The sequence below is a fragment of the Acipenser ruthenus genome, chromosome 58 (assembly GCF_902713425.1).
Source record: "Acipenser ruthenus chromosome 58, fAciRut3.2 maternal haplotype, whole genome shotgun sequence".
Lineage (NCBI taxonomy): Eukaryota > Metazoa > Chordata > Actinopteri > Acipenseriformes > Acipenseridae > Acipenser > Acipenser ruthenus.
The window spans coordinates 790,240-807,575 of NC_081246.1; the positions used below are offsets into that span (position 1 = coordinate 790,240).

The following is a 17,336-nucleotide window of genomic DNA, read 5'->3' on the forward strand; positions in this document are numbered from 1 at the left end:
CTTGCTCCGCAGTGGTGGAATGACCTTCCTACAGATGTCAGGACTGCCCAGTCCCTGACCACATTCCGGCGCCTCCTTAAGACTCACCTCTTCAAACAGCACCTGTAGAACTCCTCTGTTTGTATCCTGGGACACTATCACCCTTCATTTAAATGTGCTTTATTTTGCTCTTATCTGCCCCCTATTTTACTGCATTTAATCCTGTACTTCAGAATACTGTAATCTGCCAAGTGTTTAACCTGTAGTATTTTGTATTTAATCATATCCTGATGTAACTATCACTATTATCTGCTGTATTATTGAATTGTGTTTTGTCACACTTGTACTTTGCTTGAACAAAAGTTATTGTATTTCTTGCTCTTATTGTATTACTTGCATTGTAACACTTGAAATGTATTTGCTTACGATTGTAAGTCGCCCTGGATAAGGGCGTCTGCTAAGAAATAAATAATAATAATAATGAGGTTCTTACTTGGATCAATAAACAACCAAATGAGCAAGATAGGCCACATGGATCTCCTCCTCTTGCTTGTAACATTTCTTATGTTCTTAAAAAAAGTCACATACAACATAACACCTCCATGAATCTATACTGCTAAAATCTTTTAGAAAGTAAAGCAAGTAAACACATAGTGTAACGCTACACTAGACTAGCCTGATTGATTTGTATACACTGTAAAACATTTGTTTTTTAAATGAACACAGTGAATGTGTCACATTAGAGAATACACACAAACGTCATATTCCTTAAATTTAAACACTACAAGTTCATTTTTAAATTTTATAGTGTTAGAGATTTGGAAAATTTCCAGTTCCAAATAATTTAATAAAATTGGTTAAGCGGATACAAAAAACGTATTTCTGGCAAATAACTGTTTCTGATAACAGTGTATTGAAAACGCTGCTTACATACGCAATTCAATAGTGAACAATTCAAAGTTAAGCATTATATTGAATGCTACATTTCTAAAACAAACGGGCTACTAAATAAGAAATTACGTTTTATACTGGTGTTGGGAATAGGATACATCACGCAGTACACCGGTGTAGTAAAGAAAGGTCTACCAGTTTTCTGAATGAATTGTCTTAATTATTTTAGTGCAAACTGTGCTGTGTGAAAAAAAAAACAGCTTTACTTTCTGTTGTTACTTGAACATGGAGTCGCATGGCGTGTATTTCACTCTCAGCACACGTCTCCTGATATTGAGATGAAGCAGATCAGGGGCAATGAAATTCATTTTCTATCAATCACTTTACTTAAAACATGGGAGGTTGGCAAGGGATACAGAAAGAACAACAGCACTGGCAAGTCAAGTAACCTCATTGTGTATGCTTCACTTATAATGTATGTTGTGACATGCACAACCAGGGGCCCATCAAAGCTCTGAGACTGATGATTATATCATGTGTTCTATTCTAAATTATGAACTCCAGTTAGAATATCCATGTTTTTCACATTGAAGGCTTTCCTGCATGCGCTGGTCACCTGATCCGGTTTCATGTGGCTGTGTCCTGGTAGAAGGTAAAGTTTCCTTCCCTCTTCTACAGAATTAGACTCAGCAGGCAGTCCAGCATCAATGTGGTCTGGCTCTTGTTTTGTCCAGTGCAGTTATCTATTACTTTAACCACCATGGTTGGAAAGGCAGTGTTTTGTGCCAGTAACTGCTTGAGAAGATTACAGAGTTTTGCTTCAGTTCTATTTACAGCTTTATTAGGCTTCTCTACTTATTTTGTTTGTACTTTTTTATTTGAGTGAGTGGTAACCGGCAGTTCCTCTTGGGTTAGATGCCATGTTGTAATGTGCAAACACAATTAAATAACATGTGTTTTATGGTCATGTGGTGCGGTAGCCTCCTAACCCAGATGGTAATGGCAGAGACAGAGACTCGGACACAGAAAGGTGTACATAAGAACATAAAGTTTACAGACGAGAGGAGGCCATTCAGCCCATCTTGCTTGTTTTGTTGTTAGTAGCTTATTGATCTCAGAATCTCATCAAGCAGCTTCTTGAAGGATCCCAGGGTATCAGCTTCAACAACATTACTGGGGAGTTGGTTATAGACCCTCAATTCTCTGTGTAAAAAAAGTGCCTCCTATTTTCTCTTCTGAATGCCCCTTTATCTAATCTCCCATTTGTGACCCCTGGTCCTTGTTTCTTTTTTCAGGTTGAAAAAGCCCCCTGGGTTGACATTGTCTATACCTTTTAGGATTTTGAATGCTTGAATCAGATCGCCGCGTAGTCTTCTTTGTTCAAGACTGAATAGATTCAATTCTTTTAGCCTGTCTGCATACGACATGCCTTTTAAACCCGGGATAACTGTGGTCGCTCTTCTTTGCACTCTTTCTAGAGCAGCAATATTCTTTTTGTAACGAGGTGACCAAAACACAATATTCTAGGTGAGGTCTTACTAATGCATTGTAAAGTTTTAACATTACTTCCCTTGATTTAAATTCAACACTTTTCACAATATATCCAAGCATCTTGTTGGCCTTTTTTTTATAGCTTCCCCACATTGTCTAGATGAAGACATTTCTGAGTCAATATAAACACCTAGGTCTTTTTCATAGTTCCCTTCTTCAATTTCAGTATCTCCCATATGATATTTATAATGCACATTTTTATTGCCTGCATGCAATATTTTACACTTTTCTCTATTAAATGTCATTTGCCATGTGTCTGCCCAGTTCTGAATGGTGTCTAGATCATTTTGAATGACCTTTGTTGCTGCAACAGTGTTTGCCACTCCTCCTATTTTTGTGTCGTCTGCAAATTTAACGAGTTTGCTTACTATACCAGAATCTAAATCATTAATGTAGATTAGGAATAGCAGAGGACCTAATACTGATCCCTGCGGTACACCACTGGTTACCTCGCTGCATTTTGAGGTTTCTCCTCTAATCAGTACTTTCTGTTTTCTACATGTTAACCACTCCCTAATCCATGTGCATGCATTTCCTTGAATCCCTACTGCGTTCAGTTTGAGAATTAATCTTTTTCATCTGACAGTTGTAAAGTTACAAAAAATATATGTTTCTGTGCACCGATTTTATTTATTTTAATCTCAGTATGATCTCTAGAACACGTTTGACAGACAAAGCAACAAAGCACAAAAGTCTACAACAGTTTGTCGTTACTATATATTACAGGTTTACTGCATAACTTTACTCCATGAAAAGTGTCATGTGACTGTGCTGTTGCATACAGGGGTATGTTTGGATTCAGCAGCTGTGTGTGTTTAGTGTGTGCACCACCAGTAATTTAGGGAGTTGAGAGTCATGACAGAGTTCATCAGACGTGTTCTTGTTATTAAATACAACAGTTACGTTCAATACCGGATTCATGTCTTTTATTTAAAGAAGAATCGCACACATTGGAGGGATATATTAAAATGGATGTGCATCTGAGCGGATATATAGGATTCGGATTCGGTTCACTGAATCCTCAGTATTCCTAATCCGAACTCTGCTCAAAAAGTAGGTATTCGGGCCGAATCCAAAACCGAATCCATAATTTGTTATTTTATATTTTTATATAAAATAACAAGGTCTGGCAATGGATCGTGAAACAAGCCATGTGATTGGTCGAGCGAGGTTCCAGCTGTCCGTATACTGGATCTATACGGACAGTTGGAGCCTCACCACATGATTAGAAATCACTGCGCTGCCTCACAGAATTTAAAGAACCGGTAGACATCTTGTTTACTGTTACAGGTGTACAGTAACTATAAAACTGAGTGACCAATTACCATCAAAAAAAATGCCAAAAGTAGTGACATGCTGATTTGGATGAAGAACAATTAAATAAACTGGAAAGATAGCAAAACAGAAAGAAATACCAAAAAATTTAAATAAAATAAAAATCGCTGTCTTTCAGGCCTGGCTGAAACAAAAAAAATAATAATTGTCTCAACTGTGAAAAATGCACATCTTAAGAAAATCTTTATAAAATACTAAGGGATTCTATGGAAATGTAAGAAATGCCCATGAAAAAGAATATAAAATTTCAAGCTACATTAGTCTCCAAGCTGGAATAAATCTGTCTAAATGAAAACAAAACTAGGGAATCTCTCACTTCAGATAATGTATTTTTAGCGGTTTGTAAACGCTACAGAAAAACACAAGGACAAGTCTGCACAATATCCACCCCTTTCCAACACAGCCCTTAAAAAATGTTGAAAAATAGACTGCATTGAATTTATTTGTATTCCTCTTCGTCCCTCTGTTCTGATCAAACAACAGTCTTTCACTGAAAGGGGGAAAAACATTAACTTGGTGCCGTCTCAACTCCTCCCCTGGTGGATCTTTTCAACGATGATGTACAATTCAACACAGAGAATTGTGAGGGTCTGGAACCAACTCCCCAGTAATGCTGTTGAAGCTGACACCCTGGGATCCTTCAAGAAGCTGCTTGATGAGATTCTGGGATCAATAAGCTACTAACAACCAAACGAGCAAGATGGGCTGAATGGCCTCCTCTCGTTTGGAAACTTTCTTATGTTCTGCATATCAAAAATAAAGCTGTACAGTGGAACTTTACAGTACAGTTTATCCGCACGCTTGGGAGGACACAGGTCCACGGATGTGTGAAATCTGCAGATAAATGAGGTGCCATTGCGTGTGGCTAGACTGCATGAATACAACACAGAAACTAGTAATGCAAACCAGGTATACAGTACAATAAATGTTCTAAAATTACAGTGTTACTCCTAGCAAAATCTTTTCAAAATATGATACACTTCCAACCCCATTTCCCTAGGTTTTTTTTTCTGTTAACTAACTAACTAACTAAATAAATAAATAAATAAATAAATAAATAAATAGAAGTTGCAGGCAACTTTATGGCTTCCAAGCATTTACAGCACAACAAATTATGGTTTCAGACTTACGAAAATGGAAATCATATGAATATTTTGTTAATTGGAAAGGATAATTTTACGTATGCTTACTATCAGTAGCTTACAGCTATTCAAACAGAGTAAATGCATTAAGAGAATGTCTTATAACAATTAATGTACATTAGTATATGACTTTATACACCAAGATTCATATCTATGCAATAAGCCGCTTCAGAGAAGATCTTTGAATATTGTCAAAAACGCATGGAGAATCCAATATGGCGGCCATACCACGTGACATGTCCATTTTCACTCAGGTTATTCTTCTGGGCTATGTGTTTTTCTTGCAGCCACGTGTACAACACTGTAACTATTCTATGTACATTTCAAATTGATGTATTTCTTTATTGTGTGCAGTATATGCAAGGTACCGTTGGTATCATAGCTTGCTAATGCGGCAACATGAACTATTTTGTTGTTTTGTGTACTATTAATTTGAAAAAAGTGTGCTGTAATTCTGTGAATTCCCTTGTGTCCTTCACTGACTGAACTTGCGTGTGAATTTTATGGCGTCTTTTAAGTTTTGCTAAGTGATGGAAACTTCAGAAATTCAGTACATTGATAAGATTACTGTTTTTGTGAGTCCGCTGGTGGATTTTCAAGGAACTTAAATATGTGAATCGCAGCCCACACAGAGCACAGTGATAAGGTTTCTCTCCTGTATGAATGCGCATGTGTGTTTTAAGATTTTGTAAAAGCGTGAAACTCTTCCCACACTCGGTGCAGTGATGAGGTTTCTCTCCCGTGTGAACACGCTGGTGTGTTTTAAGATTTTGTAACTGTGTGAATCTCTTCCCACACTCAATGCAGTGATGAGGTTTCTCTCCTGTGTGAATGCGCCGATGGATTTTAAGATTTTGTGACTGTGTGAAACTCCTCCCACACTCGGTGCAGTGATAAGGTTTCTCTCCTGTGTGACTGCACTGGTGTCTCTTAAGATTCTGTAACTGCGTGAAACTCCTCCCACACTCAGTACAGTGATAAGGGTTCTCTCCTGTGTGAACGCGCTGGTGGATTTGAAGCTGTGATAAACAACTGAAACTCTTCCCACAATCAGCACAGGGAAACTGAATGCCTCCTGTGTGATATCCTTTAGCAGCTATAGAAAAAAAAGAGAAGAGACTAATGTTATTGTACAGCATTCTTACACATTCACTCTTCTGCAGGGCTTCCCCTCATAACCATGACCAACTCCTAGAGTGAACTCTGATGAGAATACAGTCAAACCTGCTTAATATCACTCCTGTTCATACCAGCCTCCTTTTATTATCATCACATTGAATATAATGTGTGTCAATAAAGACAAATGCTTAAGAATATCACTTTAATTATTAACACACTCCAGTTAATAATCACTCACATTTACCAGTCACTGATTTCCACCCCACTTAATCAGGCTGATATGCAAGTACTCTGTTAAAATGTTTCTTCTGGTGACACTTAGCAACCCAACTGGATTTGGCAACACCCAGTGATGAGAGATGTGATCCCAGCACCACTATAAAGCTGTGGGAGTAGCACAACTGCAAACAGTCTACCAGAAACAGGGAAAGGCAAAGATCTAACAGCATTCGAAACAGGCATGATAGTGGGTGCACATCTAGCAGGGTCACAACAGCAAGGATAGTTATGTTTCAACTTGCAAGCCATTTACATAGTGGTTAGGATAAACTGAGCTGGAATGACGAGAAATATCAATCTTCAGCACACTTCTAGTTTAGTAACTAATTTCTGCAAAGTTCAATCTTACTTATTTTATATGATTACCTCTAAATCCCAGTTCACATTCAGGTGGACAATCATCACACAGGCTGGATCCCAGCTGGTTGTTCTCCTCAAGTGTGCAGACATTATTTTCAGTAGGAACTTCCTCTGTGATGGGGACACATTCCTGTTCTATGAATTCCTCTTTAATAGGAACACATTCCAGTCGAGGGACCTCTTCATCTTTAACACATGTCAGCTCTGTAACCTGCTTTAGACTTGCACGCCACTCCTGGTCAAAGGACTCCTCTTGTGTGTAAGCTGTGGGATCTGTGTGAAAGAAAACATAACAAAATAACAAACTTACCAGCCAGGTTCCTCTACAAAGCCAGCCCCTTGCCAGAATTATACTGAGAGTTGTAATTTGGTAATTCTGGTGGAACAATTTATGAGGAGGTTTTTTTTTTAAATTGCATTATTTTTTTAAATCGATATAATGAACCCAGTTACACTACTCTGTTTTTAATTCCCCAATCAAGAATAATGTACCCTCACTGCAACAAACCCCACCACAGCTAAGGAATACAGTGAGCGTCCTCTACTAACACAACCAAGTGAATACACTCTTTACACCCAGGAGCTTGGCAGTGGAAGTGGACAGCGAGCTGCCAGGAAGACAAAGGCCAGCCCTGCAGGTGTCTGCTTGAGCTCACTGGGCTCCTGGCCAATAGATACAAATCATGAATTATGACCTCTAGAGACGTCTGCTTTTCCACACACCACAGGATGATGAGCTGGATCCACCATTGCTTCTGAAGTACATTTTTGAAATGCTATCAAACACAATACTTTACAACTCTTATCAACCTTCTGTGTTATACCTCGTTTCCACTAGCCACCTGCCCCAAACGGGTCTGAGAAGGTTCAGTTTCGTATCTCATAACCGACGAGTCCTAACTGGTCCAGGTGGAAGCATCATTGCGTAACATGTTACGCAACCATCAGTGTGTCCTTGGATTTCACAACAACAATGACGGCCGCAAGCGAGTCGAGTTATGAGAAGAATTCTCTTTACCTTGGGATGCGCAGGAAATTAAAGCACTTTTGAATATTTGGTCAGAAAGTTCTATTCAGTAGCAGTTATTGGGGGAAGTGCGAAATCTTTAAGTTTTTAACAATTTCGAAAAAGCTGCAGGCAATGGGAATTGCAAAGACTGCAATCCAGTGTCGTGACAAAAAAAAAATTAAGACTACAAAAAAGTGAAGGACGCCAACAAACAAAAGTGGCACCAGCAGAAAAATGTTTAATATGTTATTAATATATGTATATACAATAAATATTTTTGAAGTATTAACCTCCAATGCTAAACTGATTCCTGCTGCAAAGTGTAAAGAGGCTGTGCGGTCCAGTGGTTAAAGAAAAGGGCTTGTAACCAGGAGGTCCCCGGTTCAAATCCCACCTCAGCCACTGACTCATTGTGTGACCCTGAGCAAGTCACTTCACCTCCTTGTGCTCCGTCTTTCGGGTGAGACGTAGTTGTAAGTGACTCTGCAGCTGATGCATAGTTCACACACCCTAGTCTCTGTAAGGCGCCTTGGATAAAGGCGTCTGCTAAATAAATAATAATAATAAAATAATGCCAAAGCATGCCTGCTGTCCACTTCACAGGTGTCTGGGTTTTCTGGTATTGTACACACCGGTTGCTGTGGCTGCTCAGAGCCGGTGAAGCTTGACCGGTCCTCAAAGCACCTTTCTCCTTCCTGCTCACAAATGTTAATTTTTACAGATTCCATTTTCTACATATAAGCTATTGAAAAGTACTTGGATTGCGTCAGTAAACAGATTAGCCCATGTACAGTTAAAAAGAGAATCTATATAGTTTAGTTAGCTCTCCCAGACGCTATCACACCTTATGGCACAAATAAACATACGGGTATTGCCACATTAAAAAATACGATACGATACGTATACAAACATATATGACAGTCAGCCAGACTTAAAAATGTATAATTTATCTCAAATATATATTTTCATGCAAACTGTTTAATGAAACATTTAACTTACAAATCATTATCCTAACCCTCTGCAATATGCTGAGTTACTCTCAATAGGTTTGTATAATTTACTAACCACAGTTTACTCTATACAAGACATCACTTTACCAGAAGGATAGCCATTGAAGTCTCCTAATTAGACTGAATAAGATATACCAGTACAGAGTAGTACTTTTTTGTAGTTCGTACAAAACTAATTTAAATAGTAATTAGACTAGGTGGGATTTACAAACATAGATTAGTACATTCTTATAATCTGGAGAATTAATTAGACTGATGTAATAAACTGCACTCGCAATAGGCACTTCAAATATGTTTTATGAGAAATTCTATCCAAGACCTCATCAATACAACTGACTAAAAAGTTATTTTAAAAGAGTTGGCATGATCAAGCAACACCATGAAAAAAGATCAATCTTACCTTGAAATAATCCCAGGTTCTCGTTCCTCTGAAAGTCTTGTTCATTGCAGTCGGGGTTCATGTTTCTGAGAGGTTGTTTAATGTCTGCATCTGCAGCGTTCATGCATTCCCGCACTGCTTTCAACTCGCTCTCTGATATTTCCAATCTCAGCTTCAGACTTTCATTCTCTTTCTCCTTTCCAGCCATTTCCATTCGGAATTCAGTGAATTTGCCGCCGACAACTTTTGTGATTTGGCACAAGACGGTGTCTACAGCCGCTTTCACTGCGTGCTCGATGGTAGAGGCGAGCTCGTCTTGAAAGAACGACACGGAGACGCTGACGTCCATCTTCACTGACTGTTAGCTTGAGACTCGAGTAGCGGAATCCTCTTTGACTTTACTTTATTTTTTGAAAAATGACATTCATATGAAATCAGCACTTGTTCTGCTGCGATAAAGAGAGAAAACAGACTCGTTTTACTTTTGCGAGGAGTAATGTTCGCGCTTCACTGTGTCAGTTCTTAAATAAAACAGAAAATGCACTCTTTCCCTTTGTTTTGGAACTAACACTTTTAAAAAAATAAAATGCTGTAAAATCAGCTGCACTCGTCCTTCTCTCCTCAGGATAAACAAACCAAACGTTTCAATTTCCTCTAACGAAATGTAAGCGTCACTTCTAGTGGGCGTGTCTGGATGGAATCGCCGCGTATTATTGGCTGCAGACCCAGCTTGCGAGGCTGATTGGCTGACCTCCCTGTTGAAGTAAGGCGTGGCGGGGAGGGGGAACCTCGAAACTGGAGACCAGTGTTCCCCATGTTGGCTCCAACTGCGGTGTGTTTTACTATGTGATATCCTGTTGTGGATGCGAAATGTCGCCAGTTTCGTCTCTCTGCTTTGTACTACCCGTGCTCAGTGAGCTTTGTCAGCCAAAGCTGCTTGTTCGTGCTGCGAGGGTGTGGGTCACTGTGTTTTGTTTGAATATTAAATCATAGGATAGACCAGAGAAATAGACAACTTATCCAGACTGCAGAGAGAGAGATTCAGCTAAACACAACTGAACAATTAATTTACATGGATTTTTTTTCATACTACAGCATAGTACACTACAACTTTAAAACGGAATTTGGAAACTGCAAACTGCACAGAACAGCAGATCCATTGAACAAAACTTGTAACCCCTGTATATGATGGAAGCCAGACATTCAATTGCTATTATGTTAAAGATGTTAATACAGTGAAGACAAAAATAAAAAATAAATCAATAGTCGTGTAGACAAGGGCAGTCAGAAGGCTCTGAAGGTTGTGTCGGAGCCGAATTGCAATTTTGTATTTTGATTATAAAAAATAATGTATTCTTATTTCAGTTTATTTAGAAATGTGTAATTATTATTATTATTATTATTATTATTATTATTATTATTATTATTATTATTATTATTATTATTATTACTGTTTATGGAGTGGCATGTGCTCCTTTTCTATGCACTGCGCCCTCAAGTGGTCATTTTGTTTATAGCTACTGACATTATTATTATTATTATTATTATTATTATTATTATTATTATTATTATTGTTATTATTATAGAATGCGGTTTTGAAAGTAAACGGTAAAGAGGACGGATGCCGCAGTGAGTTTTTGTAAGCGGAGGAGCGAATACAGTTTTCGACCGTTGATAAGTATATAGATTAATAACAAGACTGTATACACAGAAATCATAAAAAAGGACAGTAAGAATATAAAAGCACCAGTCTATACGCCTGCCTTACAAAAACTAAGAAGTGGTAAAAGCGTTTATTAAGAAGCCACCACAGGTTGAGTTGCGTACTGGTGTCATACTGATCAGTACGTGTCGTTTGAATGAATATATATATATATATATATATATATATATATATATATATATATATATATATATATATATATATATATATATATATATAAGCAGCACCGCTAGTTAAGGGCATTTATGTCTCGCTGATTTGGGGATATTGTCAGAAACCGTTCTACTGTATACAACCTTCTAATGCTTTCCAACTACTAGCCGTGAAAACCTGTGATTTGTAAAATATCCCGCGCTGATTGATCTATTGTCGTTTGTGCTCCAATGCAATGTAAAAAGCTGCAGTGCATGGCTGTGAACAGGCTGGCTGTAAGGGTGACGTCTGTCCAGAAAGAAACACACAGACAGACAGACAGGCAGTACTGGTGAGTGAAACTGAGACGCTGCGGCGCTCAGTGTTTTATTAAACACACGCAGAAAATAAAAGGTTTGAACAAAACAGAACACGGCACGACACCAAAATAAATAGACAAACAAAACTGGACGAACACTAAACAAGTATCGTGCAGGAGCAGCATTTGTTATTTTCACTTATGTTTTATATTTTTCTCTCTCTCTCTCTTTCTCTCTCTCTGAACACACAACCCCGAGTGAGTGAGACGTGCATCTATATATACTGTTGTGCCGGGATTCAATTACCAATTAATTATTCACTTGAATCCCAGCAGGTAAACTAATTTGTGCAATCCCGTTGTATGTGAAAACGAATATGCTGATTCATCTTCTATTTCTGTACAGATCTGGACACTGTACCTCCACGTGCACATCAGGATGTAGTCAGGTCTTATTTGTATTGCAAAGCACATTATTATTTGTCTAATCCTTTCATTTAACGGATGTGTTTGTACATGAATGTTCTTTTTTATATTAAATTTCAATATTGACAGTCGTTTTGAAATAAACTAATGTTTATATGGTAGAGGGTAGATGCAAGCCATTTTGAAATTTAAAACCTGTTTAACATTCCTTTTTAAGTATGAATTTCTTTGAGTTTTTAAGATACTGCTCTGGAATAATATTCACAGAGAAGTTTTTGGTCTTGTGTTCTTGAGTAAAATTAAACAAAAACAGCCACTTTGTCTAACTATAAAGCAGTACTGATAGCTAATTTTATTTTATTTATTTATTGTCCTTCATGTCTTTCCCTGAACGGGCTGAACAGAATTATTCCTTCTTGACTTTTTCTTACCTTTGAATTCTGATTGAGCATTTTGAAGTTCTCCCAGCACGCCTACTTGATTCAGAATTTTTTTTATGTTTGCTCATATTCTAACATATGTATGTACATAAGAGTATACAAAGGATATTTGTTATGAATTAAAATATTTTTAAAGCATTTAAAAAAAGACAAAGATGTGCATGTTTTTTTTCTACTTTTGTTTTGCTTTCTAGTTGGGTAAATTAAATTTGACTTAATGTCAGAGTGTAACCCTTGTAGGTCCAGGTTCTACTGACACTCAGCTTTTCAGAAAGCTACCACACTATGCTTTAAATAGATATATACATTAACTCACATAAGCTAAAACCCTGCCAATCACTTCTTAAAAAGGTAAAAATGTGCACCTGTCAAACAATTTTATATAAAATCAAGACCATACATGATATTAAAAATATATATATATATTTCAGATTCCAGTTCTAGCAGTGTGTGGCTACCACTGATAACTATACATAATTTAAGTGGATTTTTAAACATTTGGTCACATTCAGACTCGGGCAGTGTGGGTATACTTGATCCTATTATGAACTCATTATTTATTTAGTAATCTGCAGAGCAGCAGCTTTTTAGAAATGTATCACACTGTATACTTTGAGTAGATGTTTGGTCTGATACATGCTCTAAAGTGAAGTCATCTCAGTCAGCCCTCAGAATGTTAGAATTCTCAGTCCTCACAGGGTTAATAGTAACACAGTTAGGTTTAGGGGTTGACATTAGGTTTAGGAGGCTAGTAGGTATCTACTGGTCCATTCCTATGGGATGATTTTGCTTGATAACGTCCCATTGAATCAACTGATTCTAATCTGATCCCCTGCTCATGTCTTTCTACTTCTGAGGATACGCTTTTCAGGAAAGACATTTCGATGGCTTAACAGTACAAGTCGGCATTTAATAGGAAACCCAAATGATGAAAAATGTTGCGATGTCAGTTGTTAGTATACTGATTTAACAAAAATAATAATAACTTGAGTCTTAAATGGTGCTTGCAGAATGTAAACAATAAAGGTTTATTTTTTACAAATACATATTACTGTTGCATCTGATTTGTAAAACCTGTGTCTTTTTTAGTTTCTTGAGATGTTCCGTTGTTGTTCCGTTGGGTCAGAAGTAAGAATGTGTCGAGCATGTGAAGAAAATACCTCCCACTTTAAAATCGATATATGGCTTTTCAAAATACATGCATGTATTTAATGTGTACGTATTTAAACATTTTTTTATATAAATAATGCTGGCTAAATAAAATAAGTCTATAATTTTGACAAGACAAATGTGTCTTCATAAAGTGCAACAGTTATTTAGTTAGTATTTATTTCACATAAGAAAGTTCTTTCAGTTAATGGAAGCGTTGAAGGCGATGCCTGGTACTGCATCAAAGGGAGTTGTAAGACATGTTCATTTATAAACACACCCATAATAAAAGGAAGCAGACACACGGGGAAAATGCAGATTACATACATATCTTATAATGATATATAATGTGGTTAAAGCCGTTTGCTGTGTTGCTTAGTAATACATATTGTAGTAGCACAATGTGTGGTTATGTAGAAATTGTTTTTGTAAGAACTACGTAACAGAATTTTGGGAGTTCGCAGACCACCTGGTTGGGAACCACTGTTCTGGAGCAACGAGACAAACAGAAGCACGCATATGGAACCAGCCAGGCTCCAACATGGACTGGCAAACATTTACACCTGGAGAATCCCCATTACCCATAACTGTATATACACCATCAGGATTGTTTCTATTTGTAACTTATATCAGTGCAGACACCAAGGCAATGAAACACATCCTCCTCCATCCTAACCTATCTTCAAAAGCTCTATCCCCGGGGCCATATTTCAGCTGTGACTATCATTTTTTCCTTTGAGGAAATGCAATCAGCATGTATTTAAACATTCATTTCACCAACACCACCACATTCAATTCAGCTTTTTGTTATATTTATGAATCTGGTTATTTAGAGTTTCTCCTGCAGCATTATAATGAGAATGCATGAAGGGAACAGGCAACAAACCCTCAGAACTATAGCGTACACAGCATTTCCTATATTTAAAAAGGAGGGTATATTGTGTGCAAGGTTTTTCAAGAAGTGTTTTCTGTTTATTTTGGATTAATTTCATACATGGAAAAAGCAACAAATACATTGGAGTAACTGTTTTAAGATTATTTTTATAAAGCAGACTATGTGGATGATTTTCCGGCGAGTTGTAAACTACACCTTTAAAACTGTGTCCCTTTGTGTGTCCTCTAGATGTGACCTGAAATAAAATACTTAAAACAAAATGTATTATTTGAATAATTCCAAAAGGCGGCATTTCACTGTTATAGTTTTGTTGAAAAAAAAAAAAAAAAGGTTGAGGTGTGAAGTTCAGAATTGACCAAAGCTTAGCATTGCCTTTAAATAGCAGGAGACTTGGTCACTAGTGAGGAGTTACATATAAAAATCCTAAAACTTAGAGACTCAGCAATGCATGAGACAAAAGTGGAATCTTGCAGACACAATTACAATAGTCTCACCCGAAAAACAGCACAAGGAGGTTAAGTGACTTGCTCAGGGTCACACGAGTCAGTGAGTGAGCTGGGATTTGAACCGGGGACCTTCTGGTTACAAGCCCTTTTCTTTAACCACTGGACCACACAGCCTCCTAGAATGCAGGACGTAACAAAATCAAAATGGTCAACAAGATGTAGTAGTTCCCAGTGGCGATGCTAGCTGTTTAGGGGCCCTCTCCCCTCCCCCCCACTTGCAACGCACCCAGGCCGTGGTGACATCAGAGTATATCACACACCCTGTCGTGCCTTATTACTTACGTAAGTGACAGAAACTCTTCAAACATTCACAACATAACTACAATTTCTATTTTTCGTGAGTCCGCTGGTGGAATTTCAAGGAACGTAAATATGTGAAACTCTTCCCACACTCAGCGCAGTAATTGACTGAACTTGCATGTGAATTTTATGCTGTCTTCTAAGGTTTGAGAAGTGACTCTTCAGAAATTCACTACGTTGATTTCTCTTTTAGTGAGTCCGCATGTGGATTTTCAGGTTACTTAAATATGAGAAACTCCTTCCACATTCAGCACAGTGATAAGGTTTCTCTCCTGTGTGAACGCGCTGGTGTGATTGAAGATGTCCTAACTGCGTGAATCTCTTCCCACACTCAGTGCAGTGATGTGGTTTCTCTCCTGTGTGACTGCGATGGTGTATTTTAAGATTTTGTAACAGCGTGAAACTCCTCCCACACTCAGTACAGTGATAAGGTTTGTCTCCTGTGTGAACACACTGGTGGATTTTTAGATGTGATAAACCACTGAAACTCTTCCCACAATCAGCACAGGGAAATCGAGGCCCTCCTGTGAAATTTCCTTTAGCAGCTAGAGAAAAAAAAGAGAAGAGACTAATGTTATTGTACAGCATTCTTACACATTCACTCTTCTGCAGGGCTTCCCCTCATAACCATGACCAACTTCTAGAGTCAAACCCGCTTAATATCACTCCTGTTAATACCAGCCAGGCTGAATATAATGGGTGTCAATAAGGACAAATGCTTGAGAATATCACTTTGATTATTAACACACTCCAGTTAATATCACTCACATGAGCCAGTCACCAATTTCCACCCCACTTAAAATCACTTTGAGGAATAAAAGTATAAGATCAGGTTTACATGCAAGTGCTGTATTGAAATGTTTCTTCTGGTGACACTTAGCAACCCGACTGGATTTGGCATCACCCATTGATGAGTCATGTGATCCCAGCACCACTATAAAGCTGTGGGAGCAGCACAACTGCAAACAGTCTACCATAAACAGGGAAAGGCAAAGATCTAACAGCATTCAAAACAGACATGATAGTGGGTGCACATCTAGCAGGGTCACAGCAGCAAGGATAGTTATGTTGCACGCCATTGACATAGTGGCTGGGCAGCCTCCCTAGCTTAAATTGAGGCGGAATGACAACAATATGACTCTTCAACACTCTGCTAGAGTTTAGTAACTAATTTCTGCAAGGTTACAGGCAGCTCATTGTTGCTTGTTTTGTATAATTACCTCTAAATCCCAGTTCACATTCAGGTGGACAATCATCACACAGGCTGGATCCCAGCTTGTTGTTCTCCTCAAGTGTACAGACATTATTTTCAGTAGGAACTTCCTCTGCGATGGGGACACATTCCTGTTCTATGAATTCCTCTTTAATAGGAACACATTCCAGTCGAGGGACCTCTTCATCTTTAACACATGTCAGCTCTGTAACCTGCTTTAGACTTGCACACCACTCCTGGTCAAAGGACTCCTCTTGTGAGTGAACTGATTCTATCCTTGGCCCCTCCTGTGCTTCAGATTTTGGTATAGCATGACTCTCTTTGGGATCTGCATGAAAGAAAATTATGACTCTCACTTATTAGCCAGGTTCCTCTACAAAGCCAACCCCTTGTCAATTCTACTGAGAGACGTCATTGGGTCATTCCAGTGGAACCATTTATGAGGAGATGTTTTTTCTTTTTAAATGTATTTATTTATTTTTAACTGATACAGTGGACCCAGTTACATTATCCTGAGCTGGGAATGATGCTGGATTCAACATTGCTTGTGAAGTATTTGTGATAGAGGAGTGATTAATGCCTCAAATTGAAGCTGAAATAAACAATTTTTAAAGTCTTTGAAAATGTGCAATTTCCCAGAATGCCTTAAACAGGTAAAGAGCTGATAGTTTAAGAGATCAGCTAACCTGAGACAGCTGTGTGTGATTTACTGTGAGAAGGTCAGTATAAAAGTCCTGAGTAAACAAGCCTGTGTGGCTGAGCGAGGGCGAGGACCTGTTTAGAGCCGAGTCCTGACAGAGAGACTGTATTACTGAGTCAGTGAACTTCAATCTGTGTTTCTGTAACTTTATTATTGTGAATGCTTGGGTTTTGTCAGATTAGCCAATTCACAGTTAGAAAGACATAGTGCAGTTAACATTCCCAGATGGTATCACACCTTAAGGCACAAAGTGCAGTAAACATACAGGTATCGCCCTGTTTAAAAATACAGGAGTATTGTTGCAGTGTGTTGTGTCCACCACCATCGACATCAGGAACCCAAAAATACATGACAGTCGCCCAGACTTAATCATTTATCTAAAAATGTATTTTCAGGCAAACAGTTTAATCAAACATAAAACCCCAATTTGCTGCTGTAGATTGATATCAAAGCTCACAAATCAGTATCCTAAACCTCTG

The 17,336-nt window shown here is 38.1% G+C and overlaps 2 protein-coding genes across 3 annotated transcripts in view; both read right to left on the reverse strand.

Annotated features, from left to right (window-relative positions):
* The window catches only part of LOC131724983 (E3 SUMO-protein ligase ZBED1-like), a 143,004-nt gene that overhangs the window by 42,182 nt on the left and 83,486 nt on the right, over positions 1-17,336 (reverse strand). The window lies entirely within an intron of this gene.
* On the reverse strand, positions 2,070-9,745 carry LOC131724987 (zinc finger protein 383-like). Its single transcript, XM_059018216.1, has 3 exons — positions 9,076-9,745; positions 6,663-6,929; positions 2,070-5,994 (listed from the first exon to the last, which is right to left on the reverse strand). Exons 1-3 carry the CDS (start codon positions 9,401-9,403, stop codon positions 5,438-5,440), a joined length of 1,152 nt encoding a protein of 383 aa, XP_058874199.1. The 5' UTR covers positions 9,404-9,745; the 3' UTR covers positions 2,070-5,437.

What these genes read in the sequence shown, in the direction of transcription:
- LOC131724987 (XM_059018216.1), bottom strand. Translation starts at nt 9,403, where the DNA reads ATGGACGTCAGCGTCTCCGTGTCGTTCTTTCAAGACGAGCTCGCCTCT. An exon ending in GAACCTGGGATTATTTCAAG is followed by an intron (nt 6,930 to 9,075) that starts GTAAGATTGATC and finishes TCTTTCACACAG; the next exon opens with ATCCCACAGCTTACACACAA. An exon ending in ATGTGAACTGGGATTTAGAG is followed by an intron (nt 5,995 to 6,662) that starts GTAATCATATAA and finishes TTTTTTCTATAG; the next exon opens with CTGCTAAAGGATATCACACA.